Genomic DNA, 25452 nt, shown 5'->3' with positions numbered 1-25452 from the left:
GACTGAGGCAGCCATGAACTCAGTGGTCTGCACTAACCCAGGTGAGTCGCCTCCCAGACATCCAGAACATCCTGTATGCTCCTTTCCAGTGTGGCCAGATGACGGACATGATACACTCACCTCTACGGCTGATTAAGGAAACAACACCGCTTCCAAAGAGCTTTTCCTCCCAAAGACCCCAAAGCATTTCACAAGAGATGCGATGGTATCAAAATCCTTCAGGAAATGATGAGCACATTCAGAGCTGGACAGTTCTTTGTTCAGCAATGTCCAGGATGGTGAGGTCTTGCTGAGCCATCGCTGACAGCGGGTTACACACCCTGCTCCAACAGCAAACACCAAGTCCATCACCAGTGACAGGCAGGCTCAGAGCATTGCTTTCATCTTGGATTGTAAGATCCACCAGGAACGCATCTATTTGTGCTTGTACAGTGCCCAGCACACAAGGCTTGGCTCCCAAGACAGAGGCAGGCCTGGGACCATCACCATGCTCCTTGGCATCAGACAGGGAAGGAACCCAGAAGTCCTGCCCCTCACTGCTGCCCGTAAGACCACCCTCTTCTCACAGAGCAGGGAACTCGGGCCAAGCTCCACACATGTATTTTGGTGCCTACCTCCCATTCATCTCACCAGGCTTAAAGTACCTAGATGCTTTTGGAGGCTCTGGGCCCAAATCCAAGAGTCCAGCTGGCAGGTTGCTGGTGCCCTGTATCCGCCAGAGGCAATGCTGGAGGCACTGCTACACAATGGAAGACAACCAAGATGCAAGGCAGAAGGAGAAGGCAAAGGAAATCAAGGTCAGAATTAAATTCTTTAATACAAAAAAAAGTTTGTTTGTCGTCGTCGTCGCTGTTTAAGATATATCTGTAATTTCTTTGTTTAAAAATAAATATGTACTAAGGAATATCTTGAAAAAATTCACTAGACACAATATGTAGTGTTAATATCTTTTTTCCCCGCAATTATTACAGATAAACAGTAGCACCAATAAATAAAATGATAACAAATATTAAAATTAAAAAGGAGAGAGATTCAAGATGTAGAATTTTCTATTTTTCCTGTTTCTTCTTTTTACATATATAAAAAAATCGTAGCGTCTATTTAATCCGAATCACACATATACATAAACATATATATATATACAAACACATAGCCAAATATATATATAGTATGTAGATGTATATCTAACTCTTGTCTCAATAGGAATGTGTAGGGGTAGGTGTTAGAGAAATTAATTAAATAACTGCCCATAACATGCTACTGACTCTGCCAACAATTGGGGAGAGATGGGACGGGACAAGGGGAAGGTTAAATTTATACACAACCAGTACAAATAAAAAAAAAAAAAAAAAAAAAGAGGTACGGCTTATAAATAGTTGAAATTAAATATTAACAAAGAATACTGAAAAATCCCTACTCTCTCATTAAATTATCTGTTTAATTTCTAATTTAAAAAGGGATATTAAATAAGTATATAAAACACTTTCTCTTCCCTCCCCCCGATCGGAAGCCTCTGTCTTGCGCACGATGCAGCATGAGTATTACACATTGCAGATGCAAGCACCCACCCGCGTGTTTTGCCTCCTCCTGACAGCCACCAGTCGGATGGGGAGTTCCTAGTGGTTAGTAGTCACTTGTGAGTCTGTTTTTAGACTGTCTTGTCTTTTTGGAAGCTTTCCGTGTTGTACATTATCAGGCGTTGAAAATTCAATTGCAGATGATGTTTGGCAGCATTCTGACACAGACCGAGTACCTTTTTGATTATTATTATTAATAATAATAATTTTAATCACAGAACTAGATTATATATATCCACATAGATGTACAAACACGCTTTCAGGGGGGTGTGTGTGTGCGCGCGTGTGTACGGTGGGTTTCACATACACCACAGTGTATATTGCAGATACACACATAGCCAAGATTCTTGGACACGGCTTAGGGATTCCGGCTGCCTTCACATTTGATTCCCCAGCCCAAGACATGGAAAAGGGGCCTGATATTTACAGTATGTCATAAAAAAAGAAAAAAATCTTCACGTTCTTAAGGGTCATTCACACCGGGCACATAAACTGAAGGCAACAAAAAATGTATTCTATTCCCCCCTTCAATCTTGGCATACATATATATTATTTTTTTTTATATATATATATGTATAAAAATAAATATATATATATAAAAAAGACAGAAAAACACAAGCATACATACACACAGACACAAATGCACACATTCACATACACACACACCCCCCTACTGTGTATATACTTTTGATTAATATCCCTTTCCAGAAATGTTCCATAAGCATCTTGGATGCTCTTGAGTGGCAGCTCTGTGCATGAAGAAAGCAGACAGTGCTGAATAACTGTGTGGCTATGCACCGGTCCCCATTCTTGCTTCAGCACACTGTAGGCCTTGTGTCCTTTTGCAGCCACCAAGGGCGGGAAATCTAGATTCCTGTGATACTTCCTTGAATGGAAAGTTAGTGTGCATCAGCTGCCCACCATCCTTAAGAGAAGCCAGCACGTTTCTCTGGCAAAGTTTCTACAGCGAATAAAGTCAACGCAAAATGTACACTGACATCCCATGTCCCAGCAAGGCAGGCAGGTTATGAGACGAGTAAGGGCGAAGGTTGGGGGAAGAGAGGGGAGGAGGAATCCTTGATCACGGAGATGGCCATTTCCTTGGCCTTTGACCCATCGCACCCTAGGATGCCGCTCTTTGGAACTCCCTGCCCATCCTCTCCATCACCTCTCCTCCCTGTCCCAGGCAAGGAGAAGGTGGTCTGTGGTACAGCACACTCTACAGAGAAACAGCGGAGGCCGCACAAGTCAGTTAGAGTTAAGAAGTTTACACCCAGCGCTTCTACTCAAGTCCAGTCTTAGCTTGTTTCTTATGCCCCAAGTAGCCCGCTTGTGTCCACAGCAGTCGAGTATTATCCAGTGAAGACACCAATAACATTAGCAATGTTAAAAAAAATAATCAGTATATATATATATTTTATATATATGTGTGTGTGTGGTTAAGATATACATATATGTATATATAGATGTGGTTAAAATATATATACATATATATATATGTATATGTATGTATACACACATATATATATATGCATGGCAAAACCCATCAAATACACCCCTATAGTCTTCCTGGCTCTGTTATTTAGCAGCATGAAAAGAAAATAAAATAAAACAGTTCAAAACCCAAAGGTGAATTCTGTGCGGCGGGTGCCTTGGGGAATGTTCCTTCCGGAGTCCATCGTCCGTACTGAAAGTGCTGTGCTCTACCGATCCTTCATTTTTAGGGTTCATTTGGATTAGTGTTTTGTTTTTTTTTCTGTCCAGGCGAGAAATCAGGCTCCAGAAACAGGGCTGTTCCCCCTTCTTTTCCGCTGCTCACCGTCTCGGTTTTTCACATCTGTTAGAGAGGAGAGGGATGGCAAAAATAAAAGGAGGGTTTAGTGTTTGTGACGGGGGTGCAGGTAGGACAGGGAAGGGAAGGAAGGGAGGTGGCTAATGTGTTTAAGCACATGGTGTTAAGACATGGCATGACGTCACTGGTGGGGTGAAGTGCTGTGCAGATGAGGCAAAACACCTGAGAACCTCGACCCATGAAGAGGTCGATGAGTTCTATTCCCCCAGGTTCACTTAGGGCAGAAAGGGGGTACTGGTACTGGTACAGGGGGAAATTTAGGAGCAGAATCAGAGGCTTCCTCACAGATGAGCCGAGTGACTTTTTTGCACTCTCACACCATGCACACATAGATACACACAAACACACAGAAAAACAAGGCTAAGCAATGCATGCGGAAAGACGCATTCCCTCAGCTCCCCACCTAGCCTCTTGTTTAGGTTGGAAGCAGTGCAGACAACAAGGCCTCATGCAGGAAAGAAGGTAAAAAGAAAGCGCCTCTCATTTGACTAGCTGCCATGAGCAGGAGTTAGCACCAGAGAAAGCAGCAACAGCCTGAAGAAGCAGCAGGAGAAACGAGAATTCACCCTCCCAGGTAGGGTCCAATTCTAATTCTACAAGAAAGAGCACGAGCAACTTCACCTTAACTAGCTTTTTATCTGGAAACAGATAAGCTACACACTCCTATGACTGCTTCCTATCTTTCTGGCCAACACAGCAGCTCTGGAAACCTCCCTTAATGCCAATTATCCCACCAAAGACAGCAACCAATAAGAGAAACTAGTAAACTCCTTCTGCCATCGTGACTTCTTTGGGGCATTGTTTTTAATTTGTATTTGTTACTATTTCTCACCTTTCAAATTCTGGAGGGTAATTTCCAGCTAATCTGGAGGTTGGGGAAAGTAGAGAGGGAAAATTAGGTCCAGTCTCACATGCCAGGGGTTGCTGGGAGAAGGTTAACTCCAGAAGCTACTCTATTCTGGCTTCTACATCAATGGCTTTCCCACTGAAATAATAGCATCCCAGAAAATTCCTCTGTATACAGAGCAGTTTCCACCACAGTGGCAGCGCCAATGCCACTCTGGTTTGGGCACAAAGCATTTTCACACCAAAAAGAAATACATGCTACTTGCATCAGCCTCATTCACCTAGCCAATTCCAGGCAGGGAAACAGAGGCAAACGGATGCCTCCTCTTTCAGGGTGTAGCCACAGAGGACCCTGTATCTCTCTCCCTTAGTCTGTCCCATCCAGCCACTGCAACACTCTTTTACCAGGAGGAATCTCCTAGATCTCTGAGAGAGGGACCTGAGTTCAGGGTCACAGCCAAGGGCTCATTAGCAACCCCATTTCCATGTCTCTCTCTGGTTAGGTAGAATGATCCCACACCAGAGATGCACTCACAGCTGCTGTGAGTCAAGAGACCCCCGAGTTCACCAAAGCACTCAGTTCAGAACAAGGAATCCATTTCTGCACGTGTCTATGCCACAGATGGTGTGTGACAGGTAGCACTCAGATGACACATGCACAGCATGGATCTCTGAACAAACACTAACCACACAGTGTCTTCGTGTCTCCCATTCAAACTGCAGACTTCTGCCTGCCTTCACCCAGAGACAGACTTAATCCTGCCACATTTCGCTTAATGCTGAGTGCAGCCGCCCAAAACACAACTCTGGCCAAGACATGGAGAGGGAACTCTGAGTACAGTGCAAGGGGCCAGGGTACTCTCCCTGACTTTCAGAAGAACGAAGAGACAAAGGAGAATGTGGGGAAAGCCTTGATGGAGGATCCTGGCCTGGCTTTCCTCCTTCCGCATACAGCACTACCTACAAGCCACGTAAAAAGGGCTTGGAAGGCAGAGGTGGTCAAATCCTAGTCAGCTAAGGGTATTTCTCTATCCAACAGTATGCTCAGAGTTTGCATACAGGTAATGTACAGAGGGCTACAGACCCTCCTCATGGCTACCTCAGCAAGACAAACTCTGTTCTACAGGAAAGGATACCTTAGATACAAATGCCCTGTCTCCAGGAGCCATCCCCATCCAAGTCCTGACAGCACATCTGAAATGCACAGCTGCCCTCTGACACAGGGAAACTCTGTCCTCATCTCAGTTAGCCCTTCTGCCCTCTGGCCCACGTAGGACAGCGAAAAGAAGTAGTCACACAGCACTGGTGCCAGAAGTCAGCAGGAAGCAAGCTCCCCCCTCTTTCTCTTTCTCTGTCTTTCTCTTTGTGTATTTCATCCTTCAGGACACAAACCTGCAAGTGCGCTCGTTTAACTCAAGCTGCCTCGACTTGCAACGTGAGTCTGTGAATTTGCAGGAACATTTACAGGTCTGGGGATCTTGTACAAACAAGTGCTTTCTCCTCTCTGAGCAAGGCTCACAGTGACTGCAAAAAGGCAAAAGGAAAGATGTCTAAGCTACAGCGCTTCAGCAGAAAGAAAATACACATGCAACACCCTAAACATCAAAGCAATCCCTCTGCCCCCTCCCACAGCCCCCATGCCGCCCACTGGAGCGTCGTGGGCTGATGGATTTTCCAGCAGCACCGCGGCAGCCCCCGGACAGCACCCCCTTGCATTAGCGTAAAGAGAAAGAAAAAAGGCTCTCTGCACAGTATTCACAAATGCTGCATTGGATCCATAGGCACAGGCCAGAGGGACGAAGAAGGGGAAAGCAAGGATGGGAAGGTGAGAGGTCCCAGCCAGCTATTGACATATCAATGAAAGGTGTTCTCTGAAGTGGGCTATAAGAGGCCAGCGGCTAAACGAGTTAAATACACAGGGTCTCTCCTCCCCTGAAAAGCAGCTGGGCTGCAGCATCAGATGACTACTCCTGCAGCCAGCACTGCCCTCCTTTCTGACAGCCCCATCCCAACCTTGCCACTATAGGACACAGGAGTGTCCTGTGAAGGGGTCGTAAATTTACAATGCAGAATTCTGTGAAACGTCGTGAGAGAGGCAGAGCGAAATGGACAGAGAAAGACAGGGAGATAGAAGCCACCAAACGCAGCAGAGAGAGGAAAGGAGAGAGCGAGCCCGCCCGGTTCCCCAGCACCCCCTCTCCAGCTTCCCGCCGTCCCACCTCTCCTCTCCGCCTGTGACTCCACCAGACACGCACGCACACACACGCACACGCACACATGCACGGCAGACACCAGCCTCCCTGTTGCCAGTCACCGTAGCAGTGAGGGCACAAGATGAGTCGGGGGAAGCGGACGAGAGAGTTGCAACCAGAACGTGTTGAAAAGAGGGTGCAGAGCGCTCGCCCACCCGTCCGCACTCCTGTGCCTTGGGAGAATTGTCACCACTGAAGATTAGAAAGCCAAGCAAGCTAAAGCCACCTTCCCTGAGATGCCCTCAGTGCCAGAGCGGTGCCACCACCAGTGCTGCCCCTGCAGGATCTGCAGCCCACCAGTGACTGGGAGGGGAGGGTGAGATTTGCATGAGCAGCAAGCAGGCAGATTGCTTTGGGGAAAGGGAGGGAAGAAAGTCTACAAGCAGAGGACACAAACGTACAAGCTGAGTGGTTTGTACCGGCCTTTCTTGCGCTTTCTCTTTTGACCCTTCCCCTTTCCTCGCTTTGATTTTCTGGAAGAAAAACAAAACAAAAAAACAGAGAAAGAGAGAGAGAAGGAAAGAAAGGGAGAGAGAGAGAAAACAGAAGAAAACGCAAGGAAGAGGAGGAAAAAAAATACAGCCATGTGCCTTGCTGGGAGGGGGAAGCACATGGGGCAGGACTGGATGGCAGGTCCCAAGGCCGAAGCATAGATCTCCACCTCGCACACACATTCACCGGCCCTTCTGCGCTCCTGCCAGCACCACAACCAGCCTGCCCATGGCCAAGCCAGTGCCAGGAGACTCAGAGACCAGCGCCAGCAGGGCTTCTTCCAGCAGAGGCAGATCTGCTGCCCCTCCAGATCAGAGGGGCAGTGGGGAAGGGACAGGGTGTGAGGGGAAGGAACAGAAAGCTTTGTGAAAGCATCACGCAACCGCAGGGAGTGCAGACAACCGTTCCAAGCGACAAGCATGGGCGCACACTGACGGACAAGAGGCAACCTGAGGGGAGAGGCTCTCCCCAGGGAAAAGGAAACTGCTCTGACCTGATGCACTTCCCAGCACCAGGCCTAGGAGGGGGCAGCCAAGCTCCAACAGCTCTGCTGCCAGGGTGGTGGTGATCCTGCCTTGGGATGGAAGCAAAGGGGGCCTCGCCTCAGCACCCTGCAGACAAGGGGTGAGACCTCGTCTACACAGCAGCACTGTGTGGGAGAGTTATCTAGCCTGAAGGCTCTGCTTACCCATCCCACCTCCTGCGTGTGGTTTGGAGGGCTCCAGGAGACCTCACCGGATGTCTGCTAACCTCCCCTCTGGCAGCCTCTATCCTGAACACTGGAGGGGAAAAAGGGAGGCCTGACCTAGTTATGACACCCAGGAGATAACCAGCAAGCAGCTTTCAGATTTTCCCTCCTTTCCCTCCTTCCCATTGCCTTCCACGTGTATCTGCCAGAGAGATGAGCAGTCGGAGCCAAGGCACTGACTCCATTCTGAAAAATCCACCAGTAGCTCCTGACTCTTGGGCAGGCCTAGACACTAACAGTGGACCTCTACAGGCCAGTGAGAGCGCAGGGAGAGAGGGAGGCTGGAGCCTGCGCTACTCCTGAGCCACATTAGCACAGGACCAAAGGAGAGACATGCAAGGAGAAGGCCCTAGGCAAAGCACCAGGGCTTGTCAGGCAAGTGAGCCCCAGCATTGCAGTAGTTCAGCAAAGGCTCCCTCATTCCCTGGCACAGCCCACCTCAGGAGGAAGCTGTGATGGGGACATGGGGGACAGAAGGGAAAGCACCACAGGTGTTTCTTAAGCCCTGTTCAAGTCGTCTCACTGGAATGAGTGTCAGAGCATCAGCTCGCTCCCAGCCTCTGCCCTACATGTCAGGAGTCACAAGGAGGCGGTGAGGGGAGGAAAATCGACCTGAAGGGAGGAGAGGGGCACCAATATAACAGGACTTTCAATCCAGCACAAATCAAAGCACACCAGTCTCTCCCATTCCTTCCCTTCCTTCCCCAGGGAGTGCAGAACCAGCAAAGAGCGGACAAGGTGCTGTTAGAAGAGGAAAGGGAATGCAACGCAGTCCAGGCTGGCTGCTTCACCCACACCCATCCTCACCAGAGTTCACACAGACCCAACTCACGCACACCTTCAAACCACAGAGCCACGCAGACCGACCACCCCCGGCATGGCCCTGCTCAGAGAGGAGTGCCAGCTGCACACAGCCCAGTGCAGCCACGAGCAGATTTCCAAGGGGAGGAGGAGAGGCTGGAAGGCAGCTAGAAATACACAACCCCCAGGAGAGGGGTGAAAGAAGTTCTCTCACTCTCCCACTTGCTCTCTGCTCAGCCTCATCTCCCAGTATTCATTCACTTCCTCTCCCAACTCCATACTTCTGACCAGCAGAGCTGCTACCCCAGCCATGCAAAGTCCAGCTGACTCTCACCAGAGAGGTCACTTTCTTTTCAGTATTGTTCCACATTTTGTGATTATCCCTGCAGCTACTGCAGGACAAGAGCTTATTTCACTACTTTCCACATCGTTTTTACTTTCGGGAGGAAGGAAAAGGAAGGTTGTGCCTTAACCTCCTTCAGGTCACAAGAGCAAATCCATCAGACTGATAAAACTCTCATGAAAGCCTCCACCAAGACCCAGACAGGACATCCACCTCCCTTTACACCCTCCCTGGCCCCCACCCAACCAAAACCAGAGCCACATCCTGCATGGCATCTGTCCTGCCTCCACCAGACCTCTATTGTCACCTCTCCGTGTAGCCAGCAGAGTTCCTACCCAAGCTGCTGTGAAAGAAGCCAGCAAGTACTCACTCAAGCAGCAAGAAAAAAAATTAATCATAAAGAAAGGCAGCGATTTGCAGTAACCAGAAACACCCCAGGAAGAGGGAAGGGAGATTAGGGGCTGCACCTTGAATCCATTCTGGTAGGACACACAAGACGGGACCTCCCTGACTCAGGATAAAGCATCAGGAATGACTGCCATGACCATGGGTCATGCAGGCTCCAAGAATGGGGTATGAAGGAATAACCATCAGATCTGGGTTTCTGTGCCCACCTGGAATGGATTCAGAGTGTCGCTCCATGCACTACCATATGCCATTTCCAAAAACACCTTCACCAAGTAAATACCTCCAACCAAAGAAAAGGGCAAGGGGCAGTGGGGAGAGGAAACACCAACCAACCACCAAAAGAGAAAGGAGGAAAGGCTTGTCACTTACTTTTCTTGTTTGTTTTTGACATCTTTCTTTGGTCTGTGGGGGAAGAGAGAACAAAGGCCTCATTAGAAGGGAGCTTACCACATACGCTTCCAGTATTATCCCCAGGTCCCACCAGGTCCAAGGAAGGACATGTACAGCTGGCATTGCAGGATGCCCATGGCAGGTTTTGTGGTCCTTCTCAAAGTGTTTACTCTCCTTTTGCATCCCACTGGCAGTCAGTGCCAAAAGACCCCAGGTTGCAGGCTAGTACTGTCCACCTGTGATATCTGGAGATGGAGGAGCTGCACCAGCAAATTACTTCTTTTCCCAGGCTCAGCCATCCCTCTGCAAACCAGCTGAGGAGACTGCAGAAGCCTCTGGACAACAGTCCCAACCCAACAGCAGAAAAAGGAAAGGCTCAGAATAAGTTTATTGCAAGAGGAACCAGTGCTGCTCCATTCTCACCTGCAGTCACATTTACTGTGCTGTAAGAAGCTCATGTGCGCTATGTGCTGACTCTGATGGGGTTTAATTCTCATGATCTGGAATGAAAGAAACAGAGAGGGTCACTGCCCATTCACTATTTATATTCACAGCTCCAAATCAGCCTGCTGCACAGCAAAGCATTTGCACCCCAGGTGTTCCTGGGAAGAGCATGGCAGAGTTTGAGCTGGCTTTGAAGCCCCATTCTCCCAGTCAGGAAGGTCTTTGATCACAAGCAAGCAACACCACCAGACTCATGCCAAAGCTCTGTTTGCTCATGTATTCAAGGTGCCAGCACTGGTGGACTGCCTTGGAGAAAGCCATGGGAGAGGGCGTAACACCATAGCAAGGTTCTCACTGAGCTGTCCCTGGTTGATGCTAGAGGGATGGTAAAGGAATATCCAGCTTGCTCTCACGTAGAAGCATGCTTTGGCTTAACACAAGGGCCCAAGCAAAAATTCCGTATCTGACTCCTTTTACCTACGCCACCATTCCTTCCCAGATGATATATCACTTTGTCAGTGACTTAACACACAATGTAAATCTGGTCATATGTGGTTAAAGCAGCCCTGCAGGGCCAGATGTTGTCCATCACCCAAGTCCCAGATTCCTCCAGGGTAATTGTATTAGAAGCGATGCATGTATTGTCACAGTTTCTCAACCCAGAACCTGACTGAACCACGAGCTCTAGCATTTGCACCAGAGATCTGCTCAAGTGCCTCTGACCCCTTCCAGGCATGCAGGTATATCAGCCCAAAACTGTGATTCAGCAAGGAATGGTAGGAAGACCATCCCCAGCTACACCATGCTCAGACCCAAGCTAGCGTCTGCAAGTGGAAAAGCAGTATAGGGAACCATGGAAGGACACAGACAGGTTCCCCACCAGAGTTCAAACACAGCTCAAATGACATGTAAAAAGAGCTCACTGGTTAATCACTTAGTACTGCATGTCTCTCATTCATATCATAAAGTGATGGCAATATTCACAGTGGCCGTTCAAGAGGCTGAAGGAAAAAGTAGGTGAGGGAGCTATGGGTTAAGGGTAATGGACAGCAGCACCACTGTGGGCACAAGTTAGGATCCAGGCTGCAGACAAGGGAGGTGACAAAGCTCTCTAAAGCAGAGTTTGCATCTTCCCCAAGTGCCCAGCCTTTTCTATCACAGCCATCTCTGTCTCCTCCAAGGAATGAATTCAGCAGCCTCCAAACAAAGGAGAAGGATGCCCAGAGGCAGAAAAGGCTTTTCCACTTGACACTGAAGCAGTGTGTTCCTTAGAGCCCCTTTCCACCCCTGCTGTGCCAACGTAGCTAATGACTCAAATCCCCTGCTCTGTTGGTAAAGGCTGACCTCACATGCCCTCCGGGAGAGAGTACTGACAGACTTTCCCCTCTTGCACTACCCAGCTGCTTTCAGATCAACAGCTGTGTGGACCAAACACAGAGTGAAGGTGCAGCAGGGGCCCAAGGAGTATCTTCTTTGAGGCTTTAAAGGTAAGAGCATCAGAAATGTTCCTTTGCATTATCTTAAACATGAAGTGCTCCTTTGCAGAAATGCTCCTTTGCATGCTCCTAGCAACTCTATTTGGGCACTGGCAAGGTCAGAGCCAAAAAAACAGATTCTCCCCTTAGCCTTGATTAGACATGGGCAATTCATCTTTTAACCCTCCGTGGTGCAATGCTGGGCACAACGGTTAGGAGAGAGGTTAGTCCTCCTGATCTGATAACCTCCAGTTCCCTGTGGTAAGGTGCCCTTCCACTGAATTAGCTGGGAGCTGAGACTTGGAAAGGCTGTGATGGCTGACTTGCTTCCTTTCACCCAAGCATGCCAGCTTGCAAGTTGGGCCCTCACCTCCATCGTGACGTTGTACACATCCACAGGGACACATTCTAGGCCCTCATCGCCGCAGCAACCCGCACATCTCATCAGAGGCACACAGGATGGCTTGAATATGTACTCCACCTCATCAGGGTACTCCTGGAAAATGTCCACCAGGGTCTCAATTGTCCTGCAGAAGCTGCGCTCATAGACTTCCAGGAATTTGATAACTAAAAGAAGGAATGGAGGGAACAAGTTAATGCAAACTTAGCTCAAGAACGTCTAGTGCTTCCCCACTTAAAATGAGACAGACAGTTGCAACACATCTACCACATGCTCTTCACCAACAGTCTTGCAGGCAGGCCTAAGTCCTTTGCCTCTACCCCCTACACACACACACAAATCAAGTGGGCACAGAAGGAGACAATCTTCTTATTGCTGCTTTAGGGCAGAGGCAAATTAGACCACAGCTTCACTTATATTCCGTGCTATCCCCCATACCCTTGGATATGCTGCCACGAGCCATACTAGCTCAGCCAAAAGGCACCTGAGGCTGCTGAGGATAATCTGTGCTCTAGGTTAAAACCCTTCACCAATTTGCCTTTTATCACTTTTCAAAAACAGCCAGTGGATGCCCCAGTGGCTTTTAGAAGGCAAGGGAATAAGCCAGAAGCATCCTTTCTACAGCATTCAGAGCAGAGACCCTTCCAAGAACAAGCAGAAGGTTCTGAACCATGCATTCACATATCTTCACTCTTCCAGTCAGCCACTTCTTTTGCTCATGCAGAACATTCACCTCAGCAGGCCACCTCAGAGCCATGACAGCACTTGCTACAAGTCACAGCCTCTGTGTCTCCACACTGACCACTTTCCCAGACCAAGGAATCAAGCCACCCACTGAAAGACTGAAAGCAAGCCCACAGCACCCCCAGGATTAACCAGACCATACACTTGGCTACCAAACCACAACGAGGCAGTGCGGGAGGGGGAACAGGGTGGATCTGCCATGATCTCCCGCCTTCCCTACCAATGGAGCAAACACTAACTGCTTGCGATCTGCACTGATTTCACAAGCGTTTCTCAATGTTTCCCAGTTTCTTGCCAAAGCTTCATTCTGCTGCTTGGTCAAGGGTTGGAGAGAATTAAAGAGATGAGAAATAGGATAGATAAGTACACACACACACAAAACCCAGCTGCTAGTACAGTTCTGCAAACAGTGAGTACCTAGAGCCCACCAGGCCTCCTAGCTCTACCAGCACACAGGTAAAGGAGGATGTCCCAAATGGAGCAGAGGATAAGAGTACACACAAAGAGATAGTACCTGCCCATGCTGTTATGCACTATAATGATCCACCTGTACAGTATGCAGAGTCCTACAACACCAAGGTTGATAACTCAGAGTGATAAGAGCAAACTGCTTGCATCATGGAAAAAAATGGTCTCCAGTAAGCGTTTCTGAAGTGCCCTGAACTTGTGACAAACTGGCATAAAGGTTACTTTGCCACAAAAATGCAAAAGCTGCAGGGCTGGGAGCTCACAGCCCGCAGTTAATTGTTGAGAGTTAATTCTAGGTCACACAGAGCTGACAGTGCCACAGTCCTGAGAGCGGGTACAAGAGGGGAGGAGCTTCCATCCAGGGAGTCTGAAGTGTCAGAAAGCGTGAGCAGCTATTAAAAGAGAAACTGGCTTGTGAAAAGGGAAATGTAGCCTGGCAGGCATGGACTGCTTGTTGGTATTCCTCGTCTAGAAGACGGCATGTTTCTGTTCCTTGTCCTTTCCCTTCCTCTTTCCTCTTCTCCTAACTGCAGTATGCCTCCTGTCTATTCTTCTACCTTGTCTGTGGCTACCTCCTTCTTCCTGTTCCACTTCAGAGTGACCTTAGCCACCGTGTATATTCTAACAAGTTGAACAATTTAATACGTGGGAAATTCTGTAGGCACAATGACAGTGGCTGAACTGCACTGTTGATCATTCACACTGTGCCAGCAGGAAGGATCTGGGAACTCTGGCAGAGAAGGCACAGTTCTGGACAAAAATGCTTGCAGACCTACGTCAAGGGGAGGGAGGGAAGAAAAGAGGGAGGGAAAGTGGCAGTTACCTGTGCAGATCAAATGCTGCTCACCGCAGTAGTCTGGGGCATAAAGGAGGTAGAAACCGAAACAGAGTCAAAAACTGAAGTGAACCTGATTAATGTCTGCCATGCTTCCTAAATGTTTGCACTGCACAAACAGCTGGATTACACCAGAGAATACCGACTACAGATTGGCTGCAGAACAGCACATTCAACTTCTTTAGCAGAGCCTTTGCTTTCACGGCTGCACCCTCATGACTATACTTGAGATCTGGGAGATTTGTCATGACCAAATCCTTTCCTTAAAGAATCTAGGAGATTTTGCCCTTACTTTAACATATGATGATTTTCCAAAGTCTGAATTAGCCTCTGGAAAGGAAATGGGGAATCTTTCTCCAGCGGCCAGTCAGAAGATCCTGCCATGGAAGGCTTTGATTTTGCTGGACGCAGAGCATTCACTCGTACACTGTGAAACGCTCCATAGTTCATTTGCACAGTTAGCACCCAAACCAGAGCACATGACTGAGGCACAGTCATCCTCACAGCAAAGCCCTGCCCCTGCTACCATACCTACACTTACTCCCATGTACTGGGAGTCATATTCCACACTTTGCTGGGCTGATTCAGACTGTGCTTCCTTTCCATTGGTTGTGCCAGGGACGGAAGAAGGTCTGTCTTTCATGGGGAAACATAGGAAGGTCACTGAAGGACTAATAACACTTGGCCTGTTCCCTTCCTGCAATTCGGGCTTCAGCCCACGTTTAAAGTTAATCCCGCATCTAACCCACTCTCCTACCCCTCAAAACACCTCCAGATTTGAGTCAGAGGTTCTTCTTTGTCAATGGAGGGGGAAGTAAGGTTAAAACCCAGTCCAGGCCCACATTAACTCTTCAGGGCAGGCACAGGCACAGCCACAGCAGGCAGGATTACGTCCAAATTTGGAGCAGTTGAGTGGGAACATGCTATACTAGAAAAGGAACAAGTTCATGATCACTCTGCCCCCCTTGCCATCAATGGCTTAGCAGCAATGCAGACATACTGTTCTTTTAAAAATAAAAGTGCTGCCACAAGTGCTGGTGGTTTCTTTTATTTATACCAGAAAATCTTTTCTCGTGGAACAAAGAGTGTTTGTCTGCCTCCTCTACAACTTCCCGTGCCACAAAACATGTGGAAGGCTCTCTTGAGCACAAAAGGGTAGGGGCTGAAGCTAAACTTACAGTCTCCAACCAGAATGAATCCATCCCAAATAAAAACCTGTTACAGCTCGACATCTCAGGGACAGCATGAAAAGGCCAAAGACACAAAATCACCTTTTACCCCAACCCCAAAGCCTCCAAAAGCTTCAGTGGAAGGAGCTACAGGACTGTCCTTGTGGAACACAGGCATATCATCGTCCCCTCTTTGCAAAAGAGAAACTGAGGTACAGAGAGAGAACCTCCAAGGTCAAACAGCAGGATGGAAGTAGAGCCAGGAAGGTGATGCCAACAGTCTTGATTTCTAGCTCACAGATCTATCTGCATCGCAGAACCAGAAATAGCACCAAGGCAACAGCACCAAAGTCTCACCCCTCACATTGCCAGACTAACTTCTCCCGCAATCCCATCAGCCTTCCTGGGACAGGGAATTAAATTTGATTCTTCTCCTCCCCAGGAAGTTAGTCGGACAGAACAAATGGCACAGATGAGGACACTAGCTCCTTTCTACCAACAGCAGAGGACTGGCTACCAAAATAAGCCTCACAGCAGGCTCCATTTTGATCCCTCTGGAGTCACTGAACCTTCTTCTGTTGACTTCAGCAGGAGCAAGGGTCAAGCGCAACAGGCGGCAGCCTGCCAGCAGATTTTGCCCGTGCAAAATGGACACCTATCCCAAACACAGCCTGCCACAAGCCCCTGGCAATGCACGCTTAGCCTGTCACACCAATAAAGTTACAGAAATTGAAATCCACTGCACCACCACCAAAAAAGCCAATGTGGGCCCACACTGCTAGAGCCCTCTGCTGACCTCCAGATGGAATAACGCGGGAGGTCACCACCCGCGGGGACCCTGCAAGACCTTCGCCAGACCCCGCCACGCAGCCAGCGGTCTGCTCCGCTACGAAGGTGTAGGGAAGACACGGTCGGGATGGTCTTAAAGCAGCTGATGATCACCTCAGCCTCAAGGCTCCAGAGTCCACAGCCCTTTAACCCCACTTCTGAACTGAGGACTGCAGACAGAAGGCCAACCTCCTGCAACGCACTGGGGTCCACAAGACAGGGCTCCTGTGGGAGGTGTCACTAACGATCCTGGGGGCTGACCATTCTCTCGGTCTACACTTAACTGCACAAACCAACAAGGCAGAGGACAATGCCACAGCCTAGCCTCTGGGCAGCTGGACAGACCCAAAATCACAACAGCTGCTGAGGCACCACCTTGTTTCCTCACCAGGCAATTGCCTTGCCCCTACTGGACCACAAGCAATAAATTGAGTAGAACCTATCGGATCACACTGCTGTCTCCTGAATCTGCTAAGCCTGCTAGCTCAGGCTGGAGTGAGAGGGTGTATTTTTCAAGCCTGGCTCTGTACAGCACTAAGCAATAACCTAACTGTGGGGTACCTGGGACTGTCAGGAGCCACAACTCCAGAAAACCACCCTGGGCTGCCCTTCTCTCCGTCTCTCCCCCAGAGACCCGGCTGGAGCCGGGGCGTTGTTTTAGGCTTTGTTCAGAGATCAGCCCTGGCCACCCAGCCGGGCACCACCACAGTGAAGATGACAAATCCCTTCCTACAGCACCGTGGCGAATGCCTAGCAAACTGTTCGCCGCTACTCAGCTCTTTGTGTGCGCGAGCATGTGTGTGTGTGTATATATATATATATAAATGAGCGTGTGTATGTGCACAGGCGCACGCACGCAGTTTTCCTCAGAGTTGTGGGAAACCAGCAGTGGGCTGGGCTGGGCCGGCCCTGCTGCACGCCCCGGCCCCACGGCAGCCCCGGGGGGCGGCCCCACGGCCACCTGGTCCCCGCACCCCGACCCCCGGCCGCCACAGCCCCGCAAGGCGGGGGGGGCGCGGCCCATCGCAGCGAAGGGGTTAATGGCGGCGGGCCCCCGCTCCCGCCGCCGCTCCCCGGGAGGTGGCGGTGTTGGCCGCCGCCGGCTCCCGGGGCTCGGGCCTCCTTCCTCCGAGGCCCCCGCCACCCTGCCCGCCCCCCGCCCGCCGGGCAGCCCCCCCGCGCTTACCTTCATTGGGTTTCCGCTCCCCATCCCCCAGGGCAGGAGCTGCCTTCGACAACTGCAAAGATAACAGAAAATCGGTCACCACACGGAGCCGCGGCGCGGTCCCGGGGCGCGGGAGGGCTCCCGGGCAGGAGGCGGAGGGGACGCCCCCGAGGTGGAGCCGTTATATTCCCCCCGGGCGGGCACAGAGGCGCCTTTTGTTCCTCCCGTCCCCCGAGGAGCCGAGCGGGACACGGGCGGGACGGGCCGGACCCGCGCTGAGGGAAGGGGCAGGCGGGAAGGCGGCGGCCGGGCCTCCAGCGCGGCGGCCGACGGAGGCCCCGGAGGGAGAAACGGGTCCCTCGGGAGCGACCCTGGGCGGTTTTAAGCCAAAACCAGCAAGCAAATGTGGGCCCAAGGGAGAAAAGTAACAGGAGTGACCTTCTACTGCTGACATGACCAGTGGGGCCTGGGGAGCATCGCTCTCCTCCCCTGGCTTCCACTTCCCCTGGGAAAGGCGAATCCCCTCTGGAGGGCACAGGGGAATGAAGGGTGGCCAGGAGCAAAAGGGCATCGCTCCCCTGTCAATGTCACAGATGTCTGTGCTGAGCAGCGGTGGCCAGCGAGGCGCTGGTATCTGTCCGGGTGTCAGGGCGGTTATCTGTGAGAGCACTGCTTTGCCGACAGCACCGCCAAACTGCCCAGGTTTCCTTCCTTTCCTCTGGAAGGGCGGGCAGTGCACACCCTCACTTAACGGTGCCGGTCCCCAGCCTTGCATGGCCATGCTCCCGTTCCTCTGCTCCCTGTGGCTTCCCCTGGGCAAAACCCAGGCAGGCCCCAAGCTCTGTGTTCACTCCTGCCTTCTGGGGTGAGGGGCATTTCCAAACCGCTGACGCAGGCAGGAGTGGCGACAGGTAACCCACCCCCAGACCGGGATGGAGAAGCGTGACACCACTGTGCTAAGGAAGTCTTTTTAATTCCAGGTGAACCAAAAACTCCACTCTTCCTGCTCTGCATGAGGGCTTTGGCTCTGACGTAACTTTCCAGCCAAGTCAGGTTTCCCCCTGCTGTTCTGTTCTGAACCAAAACTGAAAAATGCCCAGCTTTCTTCACTTCTCCAAGCTATGTTGCCACCTGTGTGACGCCATCCACCCCAGAACCTGCTGTCTTTCAGCAGAGGCCCCACAAGAGAGTGGTGATACATACAAAAATACTGCTTCATCAGCGATATGCTGCATTTAGGCTTAGAAAAAGGCCCTCTGATGTCGTAGCTAGAGACAGAACTGAGCACACCAAACGAAGTCCACCCCAAGCTCACAACGGGAATCCACCACCTATGATCTTCCAGGCAGCCCCATGCACAGGGCAGCACCACCCTCCGAGCAGCCCAAAGTGTCAGCTTTTAAAAGGAAGGGGCAAGAGAGCCAACAAAGCCCTAGAAGCCCCTTTCCCAGCCGCTCCTTTGTGTCTGTGCACAGTTCCCTTTGTCTAAAGCCTCCTTGTTACTTATTTCAACTGAAGTCTTTCTGTACCTGGGCACAACCCAGCAGCCCAGATGTGTGCCACCCTGTACGTGGATCTGTTTCTTCTCTGGGGAGGAGAGGGTTGCGTGCGCAATCTCAGTGCTGGGACAACAGTTTAAAAATCAGGTTCCTAGAAACAGTTTCATTCCTGAAGTGTGAAGGTCACTGCAACAGCAGGAACAAAATGGAGGCAGTAGAGGTTGCAGAGGCCTTCCAAAGCCACTCAGTGCCTGACAGCCTAAGGGTCAAAAGAAAACCGCATCAAGGGCAGAAACGCTTCAGTCAGTGTTGGAGCACAGGAACAGGATCACGAGCCAAGTCAGTTTATCCAAGTCACAACACCTCCAGGACCTTTTGCAAAGCGATTTTGGGTTCACACACAGAATGACCGTGATGGACCGTGCAAAATTAGCTCAGAGACACTTTGAGGGTCATTCTACCCATTCTCTATGCCAGGCTGCCCAGCCAGCTGCCAAGCCCTCTGCCTCCTTGCATGCACATATAGTGCACGGGTGATGGGAAGCAGAAGCAAGCCACACACTTCCACTGCTCACCTGCACCCAGCCAGCACCTCGCCCTGCCCCTGATGTACTGGAGCAGAAAAGCCTGAACTCCTGGGGAACTCACCTAGACCTGGGTTGTGATCCCACCCCAAGGATGGGAAACGAGACCAGTACCAAGTCTGTAGAGGGCTTCCTAACATTCCCAGGGAGTTCTCACCAGAAACCCAAAAGGTTTCCCAGAACTCAGTAACATGCTCTCTGCTCACTATACCAAGAAACTCTCCTGCCCTTTTGGCAGTGCCTTTCACCTGCGGCTAGTGCCCTCAAAGCCCATCCACCAGAACAGCAGGCAAGGCAGGGGCTTTTGCCTCACCTTAAACCAGTCTGCTACATATCAGTCAGGGCAATGGGGAACCAGAAGCGTTCCAAGGGACAAGGCCTGGCATGCCCTTCGGTGGGAGCCTGAAGGTCACACTCTCCTCTGCTGGCTTTTGGCATTACCCAACAGCTCTGCAATACGATTTCCTTCGAACAGATTTTCAACATTTCACAGAGGTGTGGAAGCAATTCCTGGGTTCAAAAGCAGGATAAATGACCCCAGGAATGGGGCTGACCAAGGGGAAACTCCTTTCTGTGCCCTTCAGAGGTTGCAGCAAATGGGTATCCCGCAGTGGAGTAAAACTCTCCCTAACAAATAAACCTGCACCTTCCCTGTCTCCCTTCTCCCCAAGTCCCTGTCCCAAGCACATTATACTCTGAAGGGAGAGAAAAGGTTAATCATGTCATTCCTCTCTAACCATCATCCCCCCTCACCACTACCACCAGCACTCTTTCTCTTCCTTCCCCTCCCCCTAATCTGTGCAGGCTCATTAAAAGAGCTTTGTAACTGTTTAGGACTGGAACAAACAATCCATCCACTTTGAGAGGGACTCTGGGACAGGAGTTAAGGCACTTTTCGTCTTAGGCGCTAGAAATTCTCAGCGGTTTCTGCTTAAGGGGGGGGGGGGGGGGACAGGACTCACTGCACTCCTTCTCTATTGTACGTGCAAATAGAGGTCAGTAATCCTGAAAGCTGCCAGCACAGCCAAGGCACCTCTGACACGAAGCAGGGCAGACAGGAGAGCAGATTTGGGGTTGCTCAGGAATCAGCAAACCCCTCTGAGATGTCAGCATGGGCTTCCCTCTTCCTGCTCCAAAGGAGTGCTCCCTCCCAGCCTATCCTCTGAGCACAGACCTGGAGCAGCAATGGGGAAGGTGACCCGCTGTGCTCTAGCTGCCTAAAGGCTAGAGAAGCAGGTTCTGGTGGCTCCCCATCGTGGCCTGGCACAGAGGCACACCAAAGGCAGGGAGCCTGGTGGGTGTGTGATCATTAGCAGTCTAGTCACAGGCTCATTCTCCCTCCCTCCTTGTCTGATCCCTGCCTCTTCCCTATGGCAATACAGCTGGTGTGTCCAGGTCCCTCTGCAGTTCAGGGCAGGAACAGAAGAGTCCCCAGACCCTCATCAGGGGTGACCTGCCACTAGGTTCTCATCAAGACCACAGACAAAGGAAGATGGGGAATGACAGACCATACCCTGTTCTTTAGGAAAAGGGGGGGGGGGGGTGGAGGGGGGCTGGAAGGGGACAACAATGCAACCTCTCTGACCCCACGGAGCTGGAGGACTGCACTGCAGCTCAGCACAGCAACACATGGGAGGGTGGCACTGCAAAACCACCTTTTCTACCCTCTCCTGTGCAGGAAGGCTGTCGCCACCAGCAGAGGCAGACACCTGTGGCATCAGCACCACCCAGCCCCTACCATGGCACAATTTCCCACTGTCCCTACCTGGCTGCAGAAGCGACCCTAACAATAAGTCATCCCCCTGCCACCTTCACCAGAGAAGCATTCCCTCCTCCTTTGCCTTCAGGAAAGCTGCCCGACACACACTGGACCCCACTTTCCCAATGCAGCCTCTGCCAGAGCTTTTATTTAATTCTCTCCAACACGCCTGGCTAACTAGATAGGTTTTATTCAGCACGACAGCCAGATTAACAGTACAGATAAATATTATCATCAAAGCACAAAACCCTAGACCCGGCGTGAAGAGTCATGCCTTCTGCCATGCCCAGAGACATTGTCAAGCTGCCTACGTGAGATCTGCTGGTATTTCTAACGTTCCCATCACCGTAGTGCCCAGGCGATCAACGGACAAATAAGGACAGAACTGAAGGGCAAGACCTCACCATTGATCTGCCTGAGCACTTACATGGCCTGCATTGCCCAGCTATCTGAACAACTCGCATGTCACAGCATCCCCCCACCCAAACCCACCGACACCCCGTTAATTCTTCTCTACTTCTTTTCCCACCGTTATCCTCTCTCTCATCGGCATCATCCTCCTGCCCAGGAGAACTGGCAGCACGAGGCTTTTACACAGCTCCTGAGGACAGGACCTGGACTCTACCTGATCTGCCGCTTCCTCCTCTGGGGAAGAGGAAGGGGAGGGGAGAAGGAGCAAGGGGAGGGTTAAAGGGTATTATCACTGCACACGGGTACAGAGTTGTCTAACCTACAGCCGGGAACAGACACTGCTGCACAAGTTTACTGAGGAGCTGGGAAGCAAAGAAATCCCCGGTTTAGGTGACGGTGGAAAAACTCTTGAAGAGTGGAAAGAATTGTCCCATGAGCCAAATCTGGCAGGCAGGCAGCACGGAGCTGCTCTGTGCCACACTCGAGAGAGAACTGCGCCTCGGTTCCCATCGAGCACAGCACAATGTGCGGCTGTCACCGGAGAAAGTAGAGATATAACAGGCTAGAAACAAAGCGTGCAGTGCCTGCATGACTTCGGTTACAGCTGAAATGGCTCCTAATTGGGGAGTTACCTTCCAGCATCGGTGCTGAACAAACAATGTGAATAACTAATTACTTTGCAACGTTTATTATCACGATTGTGGGAGATGATCTGGCCCGCGTCCTCTCCAAGTGCCAGGCAGAAATGGCAGGAGAGAACTAACCTGTTATAGCCTTTAAAACATAATCCCTGCCCGCCTAGCGAACAGCCACTTTCACGTGGGCACTCTGTCTAAACCCTGTAATATCTCTTGGCAACACAGCCCTCTTGACTCTTTAGAAAAGGCAGATTTAGAGGAGAGGTTTCCACAGAACGCTTTTTTCTTTCTTAAAAGAAAAAAATAAGAGAAAGAAAAGAAGGAAGAGTTGAAGAGTTGGTTTCTAATCCCTCGGGAATGACAATGAGGCAAAAGTAAAAGTGATCGAGGAGGAAGAGAAGAGAAAAATGCACGTTTTTTTAACCTCGATGCAGGAGATATGTATTGTGATTTTTTTTTTTTTTTCTCTCCAATCTGGAAGAAATTCAGGATCCATTTTGTCCTCTTTGATCTCTATTTGTTTTTCCAGCTAGGTATTTTGAACTCCACTCGGCAGCACGAACCCGAGCTGGGACCTAAGGCAAATACCGCCGAAACACCCTTTGCAATGTCAGGAAACCCGGGGACGGGAGGCGAGGCTGATGCAAGAAGCCAGCGCGCTGCCTCCCTACCCCGCGCCAAGCAGCGCCCCGGCGGGACCCCCGGCCCCGCCACCGCCGCCCCGGTGAGAGCCCCCCCGCTGGGGGCGTGCAATGCGCGCACACGTGCGCGGGCACTCCGCACGGCGCTGCCGGCCGCTCCGAGGGGCTGCGAGGAGCCGGGCAGCGCTTCTCCCCCCCCCCCCCGGCCGCAGCGCTGCACGCACGTGTGTGCGCTGCGGGAACCCACCGCACCCGCTGCCAGCGGCGCGGGGGCATCGCACCGAGCAGGTGGGAGGCGAGGGGGGGCGAAAAAATAAAAAGAGGGGGGTAAAGTCTTTTCCATCGCGCCGTCCCACACACCCTCCCCTGCCGTACGCGGGGCACAAAAGCCCCGGTCCCGCGCAGTCCCCGCCGCTTACCTCCGCGCTCTGCAGATAGAGCAGCGCCGCCAGCCCCCAGTGGATCCAAGTGAGCAGAAAGTTCATGGTTGCCGGCGCACGCAGCGGAGCGGGGCCCGCCGCGCTCCGCCTCGCCGCCGCCCCGCCGCCGCCGCCCCGCCGCGCTCTCGCCCGCGCCTCCTCCGTGCCCGCCGCCGCCGCCTCCTCCTGGTGTGTCGCCGACCGGGCGCTGCGAGGTTCTCCGCGAAAAGGAGGGTTCCTCTTCGGGGTCTCCGGTTTCACCCCTCCATAAGCCCGGCTCTCCGCCGGCCCTCGCTGCTGCTGCTGTTGCTGTTGCTCTCTGCGGGCGCTCCGCCGGGCCGAGCGCAGGCTCCGCGGCCGCCCAGCCGCCGCTGCTCGGCCCCCACCGCTGGGCAGTCCGAGCTCCACAGCGGCGCCCGTCCGCGGCCGCGCTCCCCTCGCCGGGGCAGCAGGCACCCGCGCCGCGCTCTCTCGGTTTCGCGCACTCACGCCAAAGTTTGCGCGGAAAGTTTCAATGCATCTCTTTGCCTGCGCCCCCTTCTCTTCGCGGTGACTGCCTCCGGCGGCTCCCCGAGCCGGGGTCGCCTCCCCGGGGGGAAGGAAGGGGCTGCTCCCGCCGCCACTCGGCCCGACCCCTCTCCGCAAGTCGAGGTGGTGGCGGCGGAGGGGACGAACAGAGCGCTTTCCTCCTGCCCACTCTGTCTCTCTCTCTCTCCCTCTGTTCACCGCTTAAAAAAAAATCAGAATAGTAATGTAAAAAGAAAAAAAAAAAAAAAAAAGGAAAAAAATCCAACCTGGCTCTAGAGAGGGAGGGAACTGGGGCGGGGAGAGGCTCTGCAGGAAAGGGAGGAAAAAAAATCCCAGCGGATCAAAGTATAGATGGGGAAAAAATAAATTAACCGAGAGGATAAAGCAAGGCGGCAAGCCAACAGCAGGTCCCGGTGCCCGGGGAGGGCTCTGCTCCCGCGGCGCGCTGTCCCCCGCCGGCACGGCGTGCGCTCCTCGCCCCGGCGCGGCGGCTCCGCGCAGCGCCCGCTCCCAGCGCAGCGCCCACCCCGCCGCCTGCTCGCCGGCGCTCTGCAACTGCTCGGCGCGGCAGCGGGGAGAGACGCTCCGGCAAAGTCCCACCCTCCTCGGCTATTCCCCTCCCTCCCTCCTCCCCTCCCATCCCTTTCCGCGATGGACGAAAAGGCCACGGAGGTAAAGGGGTGCGCGCCCCCTCCGCCGCTCTCCCCGCCCGCCCCACGCGGGACCGCAGCCCCCCGTGGCTCGAGCATTTCGCCCCCAACCTCCGAGCCCTGCCGTGTTCCCCCCGGCCGCCGTCACTCCGCCCGTTCTGCCCTGCCGATGGATGCACGTTCGGGTCAAAATTCACCTTGCCCGTGGGAATCGCTTCAAAGTCCAGCAGAGCCATTTGGGGGGAGGGGGCAGCAGGGGACAAATTGCCATCACAGTCATCATCTGTCCTTCCCACTCCCCCATCCCCCTCCCCCCCCCCCCCCCCCCCCCCTCCGAGGGCTTCGCTTTTCAGACACAGGGATTTCTCCCTCACCTACGTGCCAAAGGGGTGGAGGAGGGATCATCCTCAGCTGGGTTTTATTTCTCTGTATGCAGTGTCACCACCCTTGGCACAGTGGGCCTGCCTGAGCGGTCCTCCGGGGTGCAGAAGGGTGTCCCCGTTGAAGAGGTGAAGACTCTTGCCAGACAAACCCCACCCTGCTTTCTGGGAAGGTATTCGAAGGGCAAGCTTTGTCTCATAGAGGTTACTGCAGGCATCCTCCAACTGAGCTCCCTTGCTCTGGTCACAGGCAAAATTTCCCCATACGGGATGTACAGTAACAATATGCTTGTGTCAATGTATACAAATCTCCCTCCTGCCACCATCCTCTGAGGATCTTGGGTGGTGAACCAAATGGAAGTCCAGACTGGCAGATTCCTGGGGCTCACCATGGGCTGGAGGAAGGGGAAAAAAGGACATCGAAGAAAGAACAGGCTATATTATCATTGGAAAGCAGGTATTCCAGTGCTGTGCCACAGACTGCTACTGACACAGGCAACGCGTTGGCTCTACAGAGGCACCTGCTGGCTGAGGGAAACTACGAGGCATAAAATACAATTCTTTGCTTTCAGTAGATCTTAGACCTCTTCTTCCCTTTATTTTTGTTAAGATTTTGTGTCAGTGCAGTCTGTGGGGATGTCACCGGGTCACACTGACCCCGAGGAAGGCTGGGACGTGAGCGACAGGTCTGTCCAAGCAGGGAGCG

General features: G+C 52.0%; 1 protein-coding gene across 8 annotated transcripts; it reads right to left on the bottom strand.

The window, feature by feature from the left end:
- Positions 1-792: 792 nt before the first annotated feature.
- Positions 793-23913, bottom strand: VEGFA (vascular endothelial growth factor A). Of its 8 annotated transcripts, XM_062629624.1 has the most exons (8): positions 23189-23913; positions 17259-17310; positions 11999-12195; positions 10133-10209; positions 9689-9721; positions 6929-7000; positions 5668-5799; positions 793-3414 (listed from the first exon to the last, which is right to left on the bottom strand). In XM_062629624.1, the coding sequence occupies exons 1-8, from the start codon at positions 23252-23254 to the stop codon at positions 3393-3395; spliced, it is 651 nt and encodes a 216-aa protein (XP_062485608.1). In that variant the 5' UTR covers positions 23255-23913; the 3' UTR covers positions 793-3392. The 8 variants fall into 8 exon arrangements, 4 of the variants coding, with proteins under 4 accessions (XP_062485608.1, XP_062485610.1, XP_062485609.1 ...); XR_009966823.1 differs by lacking the exon at positions 5668-5799 and having other exon boundaries at positions 6929-9525; XM_062629626.1 differs by lacking the exon at positions 5668-5799.
- Between the last annotated feature and the right edge of the window lie 1539 nt (positions 23914-25452).

The sequence above is a fragment of the Pezoporus occidentalis genome, unplaced genomic scaffold (assembly GCF_034315485.1).
Source record: "Pezoporus occidentalis ecotype Australia unplaced genomic scaffold, CSIRO_AGI_Poc_V1 ctg34, whole genome shotgun sequence".
NCBI classification, from domain to species: domain Eukaryota; kingdom Metazoa; phylum Chordata; class Aves; order Psittaciformes; family Psittacidae; genus Pezoporus; species Pezoporus occidentalis.
Note: the sequence above shows the minus strand (reverse complement) of the source record. Positions and strands in the feature narration are given on the sequence as shown.

Excerpts from the sequence above, each read along its gene's own strand:
- VEGFA (XM_062629624.1), bottom strand. The coding sequence starts at position 23,254 with ATGAACTTTCTGCTCACTTGGATCCACTGGGGGCTGGCGGCGCTGCTC. Across the intron at positions 12,196-17,258 it reads GGAGCGGAAACCCAATGAAG|TTATCAAATTCCTGGAAGTC; the intron begins GTAAGCGCGGGG and ends TCCTTCTTTTAG. Across the intron at positions 7,001-9,688 it reads GTCAAAAACAAACAAGAAAA|AAAATCAAAGCGAGGAAAGG; the intron begins GTAAGTGACAAG and ends TTTTTCTTCCAG.